This window comes from Canis aureus, chromosome 34 (assembly GCF_053574225.1).
Source record: "Canis aureus isolate CA01 chromosome 34, VMU_Caureus_v.1.0, whole genome shotgun sequence".
NCBI classification, from domain to species: Eukaryota; Metazoa; Chordata; class Mammalia; order Carnivora; family Canidae; genus Canis; species Canis aureus.
Window position 1 is genome coordinate 24,696,572 of NC_135644.1, and position 12,289 is coordinate 24,708,860.

At 41.8% G+C, this 12,289-nt stretch overlaps 1 protein-coding gene across 5 annotated transcripts in view; it reads left to right on the forward strand.

The window, feature by feature from the left end:
- The first annotated feature begins 387 nt into the window (after nt 1-387).
- The window catches only part of RBMS1 (RNA binding motif single stranded interacting protein 1), a 213,331-nt gene continuing 201,429 nt past the window's right edge, over nt 388-12,289 (forward strand). For 2 of the 5 annotated variants that reach the window (XM_077883262.1, XM_077883263.1), the window contains exon 1: nt 388-609. In XM_077883262.1, the coding sequence (XP_077739388.1) occupies nt 535-609 (75 nt within the window). In that variant the 5' untranslated portion in view covers nt 388-534. The remainder of the gene's footprint in view (nt 610-12,289) is intronic. The other 3 variants (XM_077883264.1, XM_077883266.1, XM_077883267.1) reach the window with 3 other exon arrangements.

Sequence of the window (12,289 nt, forward strand, 5' to 3'; positions counted from 1 at the left end):
CGCCCCTCCCCCGCCGGCCCCTCCCCCGCCGGCCGGGCGCACCCACCCCAGATGCCGCCGGGCCCCGGGCGCAGCCGCCGCCGCCGCCGCCGCCGCCGCCGCCGAGCTGCCCACTCGCGCTGAGCGCCCGCGAGCCCCGCGCCCGGAGCCGGAGCCGGAGCCGGAGCCCGAGCCCGAGCCCGAGCCGGAGCCCGAGCCGGAGCCGGAGCCGGGCGGCCCGCGCAGCCTCGCAGCGGTCGGGCTCCGGGAGCGAGTCCCGGGGAGCGCCCTGCCCGGGGTGCCCTCTGCGCCCCGCGGCGCCTTGCCCTCTGCCTGGGAGGAGGAGGAGGAGGAGGAGGAGGAGGAGGAGGAGGAGGAGGAGGAGAAGAAAGAGGAGGAGGAGGAGGACGGCGACGACGTCTGGTCCGGGCTGGGAGGTGGAGCAGCGGCGGCCGCCGCCGCCGGAAAGGGAGAGGCGGGAGGGACGGAGACTTGGAAGCCCGAAGTGCCCGCGACCCTGCACCGCAGGCTCCCGGCAGGCTGCCTTCCAGCTTCATGGGCAAAGTGTGGAAACAGCAGATGTACCCGCAGTACGCCACCTACTACTACCCCCAGTATCTTCACGCGAAGGTAGGGGCGCGGGGCAGGGCGCGGGGGGCGCGCGGGGCAGGGCGCGGGGCAGGGCGCGGGGCAGGGCGCGGGGCAGGGCGCGGGGCAGGGCGCGGGGCAGGGCGCGGGGAGGGAGGGCCGCTAACTATAGCGCCGGCCTGGGCGGCGCGGGGCGGCGGCTGCCGGGAGCGGAGCGCGGGGATCGGGTTACAGCCCCGGGGCGGGGGGGACCAGACAGGAAAGAGCCGCCGGCCCCTTCCTGGCCCGGGAGGCGGCGGGGGGGGGGGGGGGGGCGGGCCCGAGCGGCGCCCCTGGCCCGGTGCTGGCGGCCGCGCGCGCCCGCCCCCACCCCTCGGCCTCGCCCCCGCCCCGCCCCGGGAGCCCCGGCAGCCCCGGCCCCGGCCTCCCCCGCGGGGGTGCGCAGCTCCGGCCCCCGGGACGCCCGCCCGCGGCGGGGGACCCTCGGGACGCGGTCCTGCCCGCCTCCGGCCCTGCGCGCCCGCCCCTCGCCTTGATCTTTGTGCGTGTGGCACTTCACCTGGTTACTGATTTCTACTTTTACGCTGGTGTTTTGGGTGGAAAAGTGGCCAAAGTTCACTCACCGTTCATTGATGTCCCTCTTAATCTTCCCTGCAGCTTTTGCAGGGGAGGGACAATGGGCAGGATTTCAGTGCCGAGAACGAAGTGACTTTAGAAGAATAGGGCCCTGTGTGTGGAGCGCCGGCCCCTCTCCAGCGGGCTTTCTCCGAAGTGGCCTGGCAAACGCTTAGGTAACGAGGCTGCTGACATGTAGCCGCACAGATCGCGAATGACTAGCTAGGGACCCTGCGTACCCTCGTGAGTGGGCCTACGCTATCCTTACTGTAGGATTTGAGGCATCCCAAACTCATTGAAAAGAAGTTATTTATTTATGGGGCATGAAGAGCGAGGCTCCGTCTGGCTGCTTTGGAAGCTTCTTGCACAATTTGAGAGGGTTGGAGTTGGGCGCACCAGCCTTCTTCAGTGATTAGCATCTTGTACCCTACCCCGGGTGCCCTTGTAGGTCACCAAAAATCAAGTACGGATGCGGCGTCTGAACTTTATTTGGTAGGCTGTGATCGTGTCCTCCTTGCTGGCAGAGGACATTCCTGGCCTGGTGCACAGAATCTCTGATTCAATCTTGATAAGCCTCCCTTTCCTACAGTGTGTGTGGTCCATGCTATGTACCTACAACGTAGCTCTGTATTTGCTCACGTAGAAAAGGACACTTGTCAGCACTGAGACCAGAGATTGTCTAGCCATCCGGGGCCTCCTTTTTACTCCCCCCAATTTTCATCTTACTTTGGGTGGCCAGAAAGCAGCAAGATGGTAGGAGCGAGGATACCCGTTATTCATTTCTGTGTGGTCCCCACACATTTGTTTTTAGGGGTGCAGGGTAGGTGCTCATTTTTTTTTTTTTTTTTTTTTTGGCGAGCGACATTGTAAATACAAGTTGTTCAAAGAAATTTTGAGGTATAATCAATGCACTACCTTTTAGATATCATGTATGTTTAATGCACTTGTTTAAATTATGCAGCATTGGGTGCCTAAAGGACATCCTGTTCGACACTTAACTGTATGAATAATGAATACATACACTCAGGTGAAGAAGAAAAGGGGCCATGTTTCTACAGGCACATTCACCTTAGTAATTTTTATGTACCATTAGTAAGTTAGAAACCAAGTACATAGCATTTAATATAGCTAATGCAATGCCATTTGGCTCTTTTTGCCCCGTAAATAATTGAAGAGAGAGACAAACGGCAAGAGCCTGCTCCAGTAATTAGGGTCGGAGCCCAGAAAGCTTTAGGGCCCATTTTCTGAAAGTGTGCTTCCTGCATAAAGCATTTAATATTGATTTGTGTTACAGTAAATGACATTCTCAAAACATATCTTGCTGTTTCTACTATGAAATCTGAAATCCTATTACTCTTTGAATTTCTTTGTTTCAGGAGAAAGACACACATACTGACTTGACCTATATAACATGGTATTCGAGTTCGACAATTAAACCTAAATTCCCTATTGTAAAGTATCTTCATTATCTCAGAAAGGAGCATCTCCTAAAATGTAAAGTGACTAGATGCAGATTTTAGGTAAGCACAGTTTGAAACACCTAGCTCTGTTTTTTTCTCCCTGACATATTTTGTTGCTAACAGGCTAGGGTGAGTCATTTAAAAAAAAAAGGGGGGGGGAGACTTAGTTTGGTTTGTCGTGAGTTTAAAAACAAGTCGTTGCCTAATCTACCTAAAGAGTGAATAGTCAGTCACACTTAGAATCTGTCATCTGTAGTGATGATCCTCGCCTGTGTGTGTATGTCTTTTAACCTTTCTGAAACGTGGGATAGAAAAAAAAAAAAAACAACATCAGCCTGTTTAAAGTACAGTGATGTGTTTGCTAGTCAGAGTTGTTTTGAAACTTCTGTTTGGAAGCCATATCAAAAACTGAGGAATGGCATCGTTGTTTACAAAGTGATATCTGACTTAAATTTGCAGTTCAGAGATGGATGTGATGGTTTTGAGTCAAGACAGAATAAATGGATTGGGTTTCCTTTCATCAGAAGGGATACATACCAATGAAAATGGCACTTGAAATGAGTTTTGTTACCATACTCTACAAAATTAACATATGTCAAATAATTCATCTGGAGGTAATCATCCCATCAGAGTCTGTTTTGGCAATTTTATTTAGTACTTTTTCCCCATAAAAACAATGTTAGTTATTTCTACACTTACTAGCAACAACAACAACAAAAATCTGTGGAGCTCTGCTGCAGCTTGTGACCATCTCAGTATGTTTTGTACTTTGACAGGAATAGAAAATCATTAGAAAAATTGTATGGCTCCATTAAATGTAAAGTAAGTCTGAGGATGCTATGGACGGGGGCAGGCCATGGGGGGGAAGTGAAGGAGATTGTGAAATTTTCATAATATCTTAGTGTGGAGTAAGACAGATTGCAAGTAACCCGATTTTACATGCTTGTTGGGTGTTTTTGTGTTTCTCTGTCAGGGTGGTCTTATCACAGCAGGCTCTCTTTATCACCTGACACATTCATTCTAGGAGGTGGTTTGATGTAGCTTCCTAAATATAAGCACATATTGTTCTAAAGGATTTTCTGAATTATAAATGACCTGTGCTATATTATGAACAATTAAATTTGGTGTCCACTTTCCAGCTACATAGAAAAAAAATCTAATAATTTAACATATTTTAACCTAAAGATTTGTATGTGCATATTTTCAAACATTGGCAGTATTAATTTCACTTAGTACAAAGGCACCCCTCATGGTCTGTTTATTTCAAAGATACTACAGCATACATGACTGCCAATGCATGTATGCAAATATATATGGGAATTGAAATATTGTCTTTCTTCTGAAGAACACAAGATGTTCTTTACATGCTTAGCTAATATTTTGTAGCAACTAAATGCAATTTGACACACTTGTGGTGTTTGTTCCCAGTTATCAGAAGATATTTCTATAGAACATACCTTATTGAAAGCTTGCTTTAATAATTTTTATGCATCAGCAGCACTGTTGTCTATACTAAAGAAATGTTCTAAAACAAAAGTTTCTCTTAAAGCTGTTTTTAAATAAGTGTTTGCTAAAGAACATATTTGAACCTAAGTTTCAAGATGTGAAAAAATAATGAGTGGTATTATTAGGGATTTGTATTAATAAAGACTGCTAGAACAGAGTAGTTTTTCAGAATTTAATTTTTTTAAAGATTTTATTATTCATGAGAGACACAGAAAGAGAGGCAGAGACTTAGGCAGAGGGAGAAATAGGCTCCCTGTGGGAAGCCCGCTGCGAGACTCCATCCCAGGACCCTGGGATCATAACCTGACCCAAAGGCAGATGCTCAACTACTGAGCCACCCAGGTGCCCCTGAATTGAATTTTTGTGTGCATTAACACTTTGTTGGATTCCTTAACTTTAAGTAGTAGCCATAAGAATATTTTGTCCATCTGTTTCTGAAAGAATTAGGGGTTTTACATAGAGCTACTGAGTATTTTAAGGTGGTTTAGCCATAGAGAAGCATGATATTAAGACTGAGGGTGCTTTGTGTCCTAACAAGTAGCCACATTAATACAGTGAATGACGTTTGGTTAAATATATCAATACAGCCATGCAGTATTTTATATATTTATGAATATGCCCTAGTTCCTTAGGTGAATGGGATAATGTGACTATCTAAAAGTGGTGGTGGAAGACTCAATGTCATGGGATGGTTAAGATGAAGATGCATTATAATGCAATATTGTAGCATTCCCCCCTCAGATAGCTATTTCTTTTGGATTTCCCATAGCATATATTATATTTTTATATGTTGGGAGACAAATCTCAAGCTACTAGAAAGGAAAAGAAAAAGATCTGTGAAGAGAAGTAGGAGAGCTTTCAATGATTTAGTATTAGTATAACTAGATATGCCTTATGTGGTTGGCAATCTTGGTTTTGAATTTAAATTCAAGTATGGACAATTTCCATGTAATACATTTGGAAGAAATTTTTTTTTTAAACTTTACTGATATATTGCTCAGACTTTGTATTTTGCTTAATGGTTTATTGGAACTTCAAAATTACCCCACCTTAATGAGTACTGAAATTTTAAGTTATGGGTCTTAGGTAAAGACAAAAGGGTCTTTCTTCCTTTTCTTTTTTACTAAGTAGAGAGTTTTCAGAAAATAAAATATTTTTCCCCATGTGTGCTTAACCAGTAAAAATCATGTGAGGGACATATTGAATGGAAGGATAAGTGCTTAGTAAAAATCATATTAACACTTAAATATTGTTCATTCTTTATAAGGAAGAGGAATTTTTTGTCTAGTTTTTTTTTTTTTTTTAAAGATTGTATTTATTTATTCATGAGAGACACAGAGAGAGAGGCAGAGACACAGGCAGAGGGAGAAGCAGGCTCCATGTAGGAAACCTGATATGGGACTCGATCCCAGGACTCCAGGATCATGCCCTGGGCCGAAGACAGGCGCTAAACCGCTGAGCCACCTGGGTGTCCCTGTCTAGTTTGTTTTTTATTGGATGCTCAGTTCATTAAGGCTTACTCTCCCCAAGCTTGGTCTCCTATCCCGCTGTAAGTCTCTCTGCAAGAATATCAACACCTCTCTAGTTTCTTGCTTGAACCACAGAACAGTAGGTGCTAAATAAATGCTTATTAGTGGCTATTATTATTCAGAATAAGCACATGCAAAATCTTTTTAGATCAGGAAAAAGAATATAGACTAAAATCTACAAATTTAATCAGTCTAATTCTCTATAGAAATGCATAGTTTGATTTATGTTTTGATTTATTTTGTCCGTACCATAACAAGAGCCCTAAGGGGAATCACATATTAATTTGTCAATGCTTAATTCATGGAATAAAAAGTGCCCCTTTCGTACATGCTTCCTTAAAGCATATGGTGCCTGAAAAAAATCTCATAGTATTATCCTGGGGGGGGGGGGGGGTTGATGTTACCTGTGATGAACTGGTGACTCAGCCTGGTCTTTGCTTCCTGTCAGTGGTCCCCACCAACACAATTGAAACGTCTTTCTGCTCAATTTTCAAGAAAATCACCTTTTTTAAAAGTATATTTCAAACTTGATAAAAAACATTTATTCATTTAATGGAGAACAACTAAAATATACATTAGCATTGAGGTGTTTAAAGTTACTTACCTCGCAATTACTGACTGTTGCCTAACCCTAAACATGACATTCAGCCACCTAGCTTGTTATCCCCTTTACTGGGATTAGAGGAATAAGCAGAAGCATATCAAGTTGCTCTTAAGTGGAAGTGCTGGATTCAATGTTACATGGCTTTATTAAAGAAAATCTAGTAATGGTACGTGAGTGATTTAAATGCAATACCATAAAATTTGTTGTAAAATCAAATCATATATTCAAAATTGAACATCAGACTTGGAGATTTTATGTGGAATGATTTTAAATGTTCTACTTTCTCTGTTCTGCTATTTTAGTGGATAAATAGTAAAACCTGATGGAAGTTGTCTATGCCTCAGGAGAGGCAGCACTTGGATGATACAGACTTTTACCAGTGGGACCTTGGCCAGATGATACATGGCAAAATGTCTTAGAATCAGGTGTGTGAAACATACATGCAAATCTGAGCACACACACAAATTTGATAATATAAATATTTCTTTTTAAAAAAGATTTATTTTAGACAGAGAGAGAGAGAATGAATGAGCACGTGAGCAGGGGGAGGGGCAGAGGGAGAGAGAGAGAGAGAGGGGCAGAGAAACAGACTCCCAGCTGAGTGCAGAGCCCCATGAGGGGCTCCATCCCAGGATTCTCAGATCAGGAGCTGGAGGTGTAACCGACTGAGCCACCCAAGCACCCCTAAACATTTCATAACATGAAGGGAAAGTGTAAAGGAGATGGTGATGGCTAAGCCAAAAATAAACTGAACATGTATTTCGCAGAGCTGAATTCCTTACTTTTTCTTAGTGTATTTTTGTCTCTTTAACATAATTATATGAATATTTTAATTTTTCAAATAGGCACGGGAAAAGAAGTGTGTCAGTGATGGTGAGAGAGAAGAGAGACAAAAAGGAGGGGGGCAAAAATCAACACTCAGACTTCCTGGGGAGGAAAACATACAGAACTGAACACTGTCTTTCTCCATACATATTCTTTTAGCTAATTCTTAAATGGATGTGTTTGTCATTATAGAGGATGGAGAACAGTTTTCTAGAGGACAAATATGAAAACCTAAATCCTAAAAGAGAGATGAGATGCTAGTACGAACAGTTGACTTGCTTACAACTCTGGTACCATAAACACAATGTCTGGTGGGTGATTTCCAATGTTGGCTGTAACATCTGTATTCTGGGATTAGGTTACGTTTTAAGCTGGTAGCTTGTTGAAAAGTTGCTGAGGTTCGTAAAGGACTGAAATTCTAACTAATCAGCTGTATTTCCCGAGTGATCCCAGAGTATCGTTCTCTGCACCTGTCATTGGAAAAGGTTCGGGAGTGTGTCCTTGCTCTCCAGCATATCACCAGCTACCAGGAAAGACAAAAATAAGTGAGGAAAAATATTTATGAAGTAGTACACCCAGGAAAGCAGCATACCAAGGGTCTGAGTGACAGAGAAATCACTAAGATATACATCTGTGGGTTTAAAAACTCTGCTACGTGTTTTGTGAGAAAACGTCAAGGGCACATAAAGGCCACAAAAAACCTGAGAATTTTTGGAAGAAATTGGGGCTTTAGATTAATTAAAATGTCTCGAATTTATAATCAGCATTGTTTTGTATTTTTTGCCCTTTTTAATTTTCTTAGGAGTATTAGAATTTTATAGGATAACACTTTTTTTGTACTTTAACTCCTTCTCCTCAGATTTTCATATCCCATTACCTTATTTTACATGATTATTTTTCAAGTTTTATGCTTATAAATGTGCTACTAAGCCAACCTATTCAGGTTTTGACAGGCTGAGCATATCATGCTTAAATGATGACATAATGGTTATGCGGAATTGTTACTCTTATTGTTTTAAACCATTTGAAATGATGTTTATTTCTCCTAATTTATTAGGCTTGCTTGCGGCAAAAGGAGAAAATGTCTAGAGTTTTGTTGTGCTGCTAATTACATCATCGTGTGCCTGCAATCTACATGTTGATAATGTATCTAATTCTAGCTGTTATTTCTTCAGAAAATAACAGATATTTTTTATTATTCATGATCTTTCATAGATACAAGTATTTATTCTCTTTATTTGGTCAGCTTCTAGCTTTGATTTTAAAATAAGCTTTCTTCACCTCAGCAAATGAAACTAAGTCAAAACCAGGGAAAGGTTTTGTGTAACAAAGCTAAGTCATTTTGTAGATACCACAAATAATCTTTACCCATCTTATAAGAAAGTACATTGTTTTCTGAGCTCTGCCTGTGTGTGGCCCCATTTTAGGTGATACTAGTTTTTTTTTTTTAATCAGTTGATAAATTTACTAATTAAAATGGGCAGCATTGGATGCATACATGATGGAATACTGTGCTCCTAAGTTTCTTGGTGGGTGGAGGGAGATCAAATTTGCCAAAAATGAATTTTAGATTTTAAATTTATATATTTATTATACTTAAGCTCTTCAAATAACATTATGCTATTTCCCCTGTTTAACACTTTTTAAATATGGTTGTTTTGAGAGTTGCAATTGGTAGTATACTTGACTGGAGAACTTCTAAACCCTTCCTTACCTGTAGAGTAACAATAACAGCTTATACATCTTTTTTAAAAGATTTTTAAAAATTTATTTGAGAGAGAGAGAGAGCACACGTGCACATGTACATGCACATGTACATGCTGGTGGGGGGTGGTTGGCAAAGGAAGAGGGAAAGGGAGAGGAGCACATTTTACCAGCTGAGCGATCCTGATGTGGGGACTGATCCCGAGACCCTAAGATCATGACCTGAGTTGAAATCAAGAGTTAGTCGCTTAACTGACTGAGCCATCCAGGTGCTCCAACAATTACAGCTTATAAAATAAAGTCTCAGATAAAATACTTGATTGTAAGCAAAAGTAAATTTTATTAGAAATTTGTAATACCGTCAACTTTACCTTTGTCTTCTCAACTACATTTGGATTCATCACTAAACAAGCTTTCGACAAATACAAACATTAATAAAAAAAATTTGCCAGTTTTTATTTTTAGGTCATTAACTGATTGATGTATTCCCAAAACCTTCTTTCCCTTCTACAAAGCAAAACTTTGATTAATTTCATTGTTCAAAGATGGAAGCCTTACAAAAAAAGTTCCTAATCTCACCCTCTTCTTAGGTTTCACTCCACATGATTATTTGCACACTTTCATTTAAACAACACTTAAAGAATTGGCCACCAGAAAATCTTCGATAGAAAAGTTCTGTAGCTGGCAGATGATATTTTTCTCAAGCTCTATATGATTTGTTCAGTGATTGGGTATAACTGAACTTACAAGTGAATCGTTTGCAAGTTTGTTCTGAACAGTTCACTTATCAGTTATTTAGAACCTGAAACTCATCTAATATATTTCATACATAAATTGTTATCTTTAATGATAGGGTCCCCAGCCAACCTTGAAGAGCCTGTAAAAGTAGCCTACTTGATAAGTCACAGGTCGGTGTTCCATACTAATCTCATCATAGACCTGAAGCACTGTGCTGGGCAATATTTGGGTGGAGGGAGGGCATGAGCATTCATAGTTGGAATTCCGGGTTCCAGGAACCCATCTCTGCCCCCTTCAGGGGAGGGGGTAGATTTTCCTAACTCACCTCAGGGGTGATGGGAAGACAGCCTTTCCCTTCAGTAGAGCTTTAAGCTTCTAGGACTGGAGGATTAGGTTTCCAGAAGAGATGGGAGGTGTGGCTTGTGAAGTCCTGGGAGGTGTGGACTCTGGAGCTTCCCACTGTGCTGAGGCCCTCGGAGCCCTCCTTATTCCTCACTCCCTGGGAGACTGACTTCCTACTCACCTGTTTTCCTGTGCTGGCCTCAGAGAGAATCTCTTGCTTCTCCCCCCCTCCCCCCACTGCTAAAAATCGCAGTCCATTAAAAAAAAAATGCAGTCCGAAGCTTTCTAGTAGTGCTTTTCGTCCTTTGCTCATCACTGGCTCGATTATTACAGCCTTTCAGCTTTCCTTGCTCTCCTTGAGCATCATATCAAGCAGACAGCTTCTGAGTCTGGAAACAAGAATGAAAGAAAATGAAAGAACAAACCGTTCAGTTCCAGTGCTTCTCTTATTTTCGTCTAGTCCTGGTCCAACAATGGCTCATAACTCATAGGGGAACTGCAAACCTTGGGAAACTGCTGATGGCACATTCCCCTTCACCTCAGATTTTTCCCAAGATGGCCTGTGGAGCCCACGTTAAGAACCCTACCCTGGGAGGAAGTCAAAGCGGAACCAATCAGTGCTTAAGAGGAGGATTCAGACCATGGACCCCTTGCTGTTTTGTTTCTGGATTGTGGCTTGGCTCTGGGGTAAAGAGAGACCCAAGACCCAAGGGCCTGCAAAATGAAAATGGGTGAGGATAAAGTGTATGAATTTGGGCAATCTCCGTGCACATTTCCACTCTCTCTTCTCCTTTTCCCCTGCTCACTCCTTCTTTTCCCTTCTCCCCCGCACCTACCCCAACTTTTCTCCCTGCACTGGAAGTCACTCTGGACTTAACTTCTGACCAGCCACAGGTGTATGTGCTGCACTACTGGTCCATCTACCAGGGTGATTGTTGCATACAAGCGGTTCCCACTGCAGTTGGCCCCAGTCAGGGACCAAGTGTGTCTGACTTAATTTGGCTTAAAAAAAAAAATTTTTTTTTTACTACCTCTTAATGCTACAGATTATGATTAAGAATTTGCTAACTACAATTGCCTCTTTGAATCAGATTTTCTTTCCTATTTTTTATCCTATTTTATATGGAAATTTAAAATAAAATTTTATTTGGCAATGTATAAATGTAGTTATAGAAGTACAGACATGATGTAATACTTTGAACAAAAGAGAACATAATTAGCATAATAGAAAGTATTTTGATGACAAATGTGTACTCCTAATGCGATTAGAATTTAAATTTGAGGTAGTGAAATGGTAAGCCGTTTACATTTTTCTTCACCCAGACTAGCATTTAAAATCACATATAACCATCTCTTTCTTCTTCTTGAATATTTCACAAAATGATTATCTAAAAATAATCACAAGAGTATTGTGTGTTTTTTAATTTGCTAAAGGCTAAAAAAATGCTATGTTTCTTCTTTGGTTATAGTTTCTCAGATTTTCATTTTAATGGAAATCTTAAATGTTGATTTTGATGGCTTTCTTAAAGACTAGATTATCTCTTAATACATAAATAGGATTTAAAATGACAGTGGGTGATCTGTGGTGTTCTTGTCTACCCCTCTGTCTGTGTCACAAAATTCAAATTCATGTTTCAGCAGTACAGGATGTTCTTCAGTGCACATCCTTTGAGCCTTCAAAATTTGATTTGACTGTGTGGTCTGACGATAGCGTGTTCAGATAAGTACATTGTGATAGTAATCTGTGTGTCTGGGCCCTAATGAACATCTGCTTGCTAGGGCGCCACATGGCAGCACCTTTCTTTGTTTTTCTTCTTTTGCCTTTTTGATTTGAATCTTGTTAAACCCTGAAATTGGGGCTGGTTTTCAATATGCAAATGTTCCTATCTCCCTCTTTTTTTGGGGAAAAAAGCCAGATATTTTAAATATGAATGCATTGGGAATTTAAAAGGAGTCTGCAGAAAACGCACAGCTATAATTCTACTATTGACAGCTCAGACATATTGTACCAAAATCATCTCGTTAAGATCCCATAGTTGGAACTACCTGGCAAATTTAATTAAATTCAACAAACACTGAGCAGGCATTGTATCAGGCCCTGGAAGGTGCAAATATGTAAATAAGACATGATTTGTGCCATCGTGGAGCACAATGGGATAATTCTGTTTACTTGCATGTTTATTTAAATTTTTTATTGAGGTAGAACATACGTATAGTACACAAATTTTAAATACAGAGATTAAGGTACACATACTCATGTGATGGCCCCCCGGGTCACTATGTACATTCCAGCACCTGGAAAGCACACTCATGGCCCTTCCCAGTTTGCACTCCCCAAAGATAACCACTAGTCTCACATCTGTCTTTTTTTTTTTTTTTTTTTTTAAGATTTTATTTAT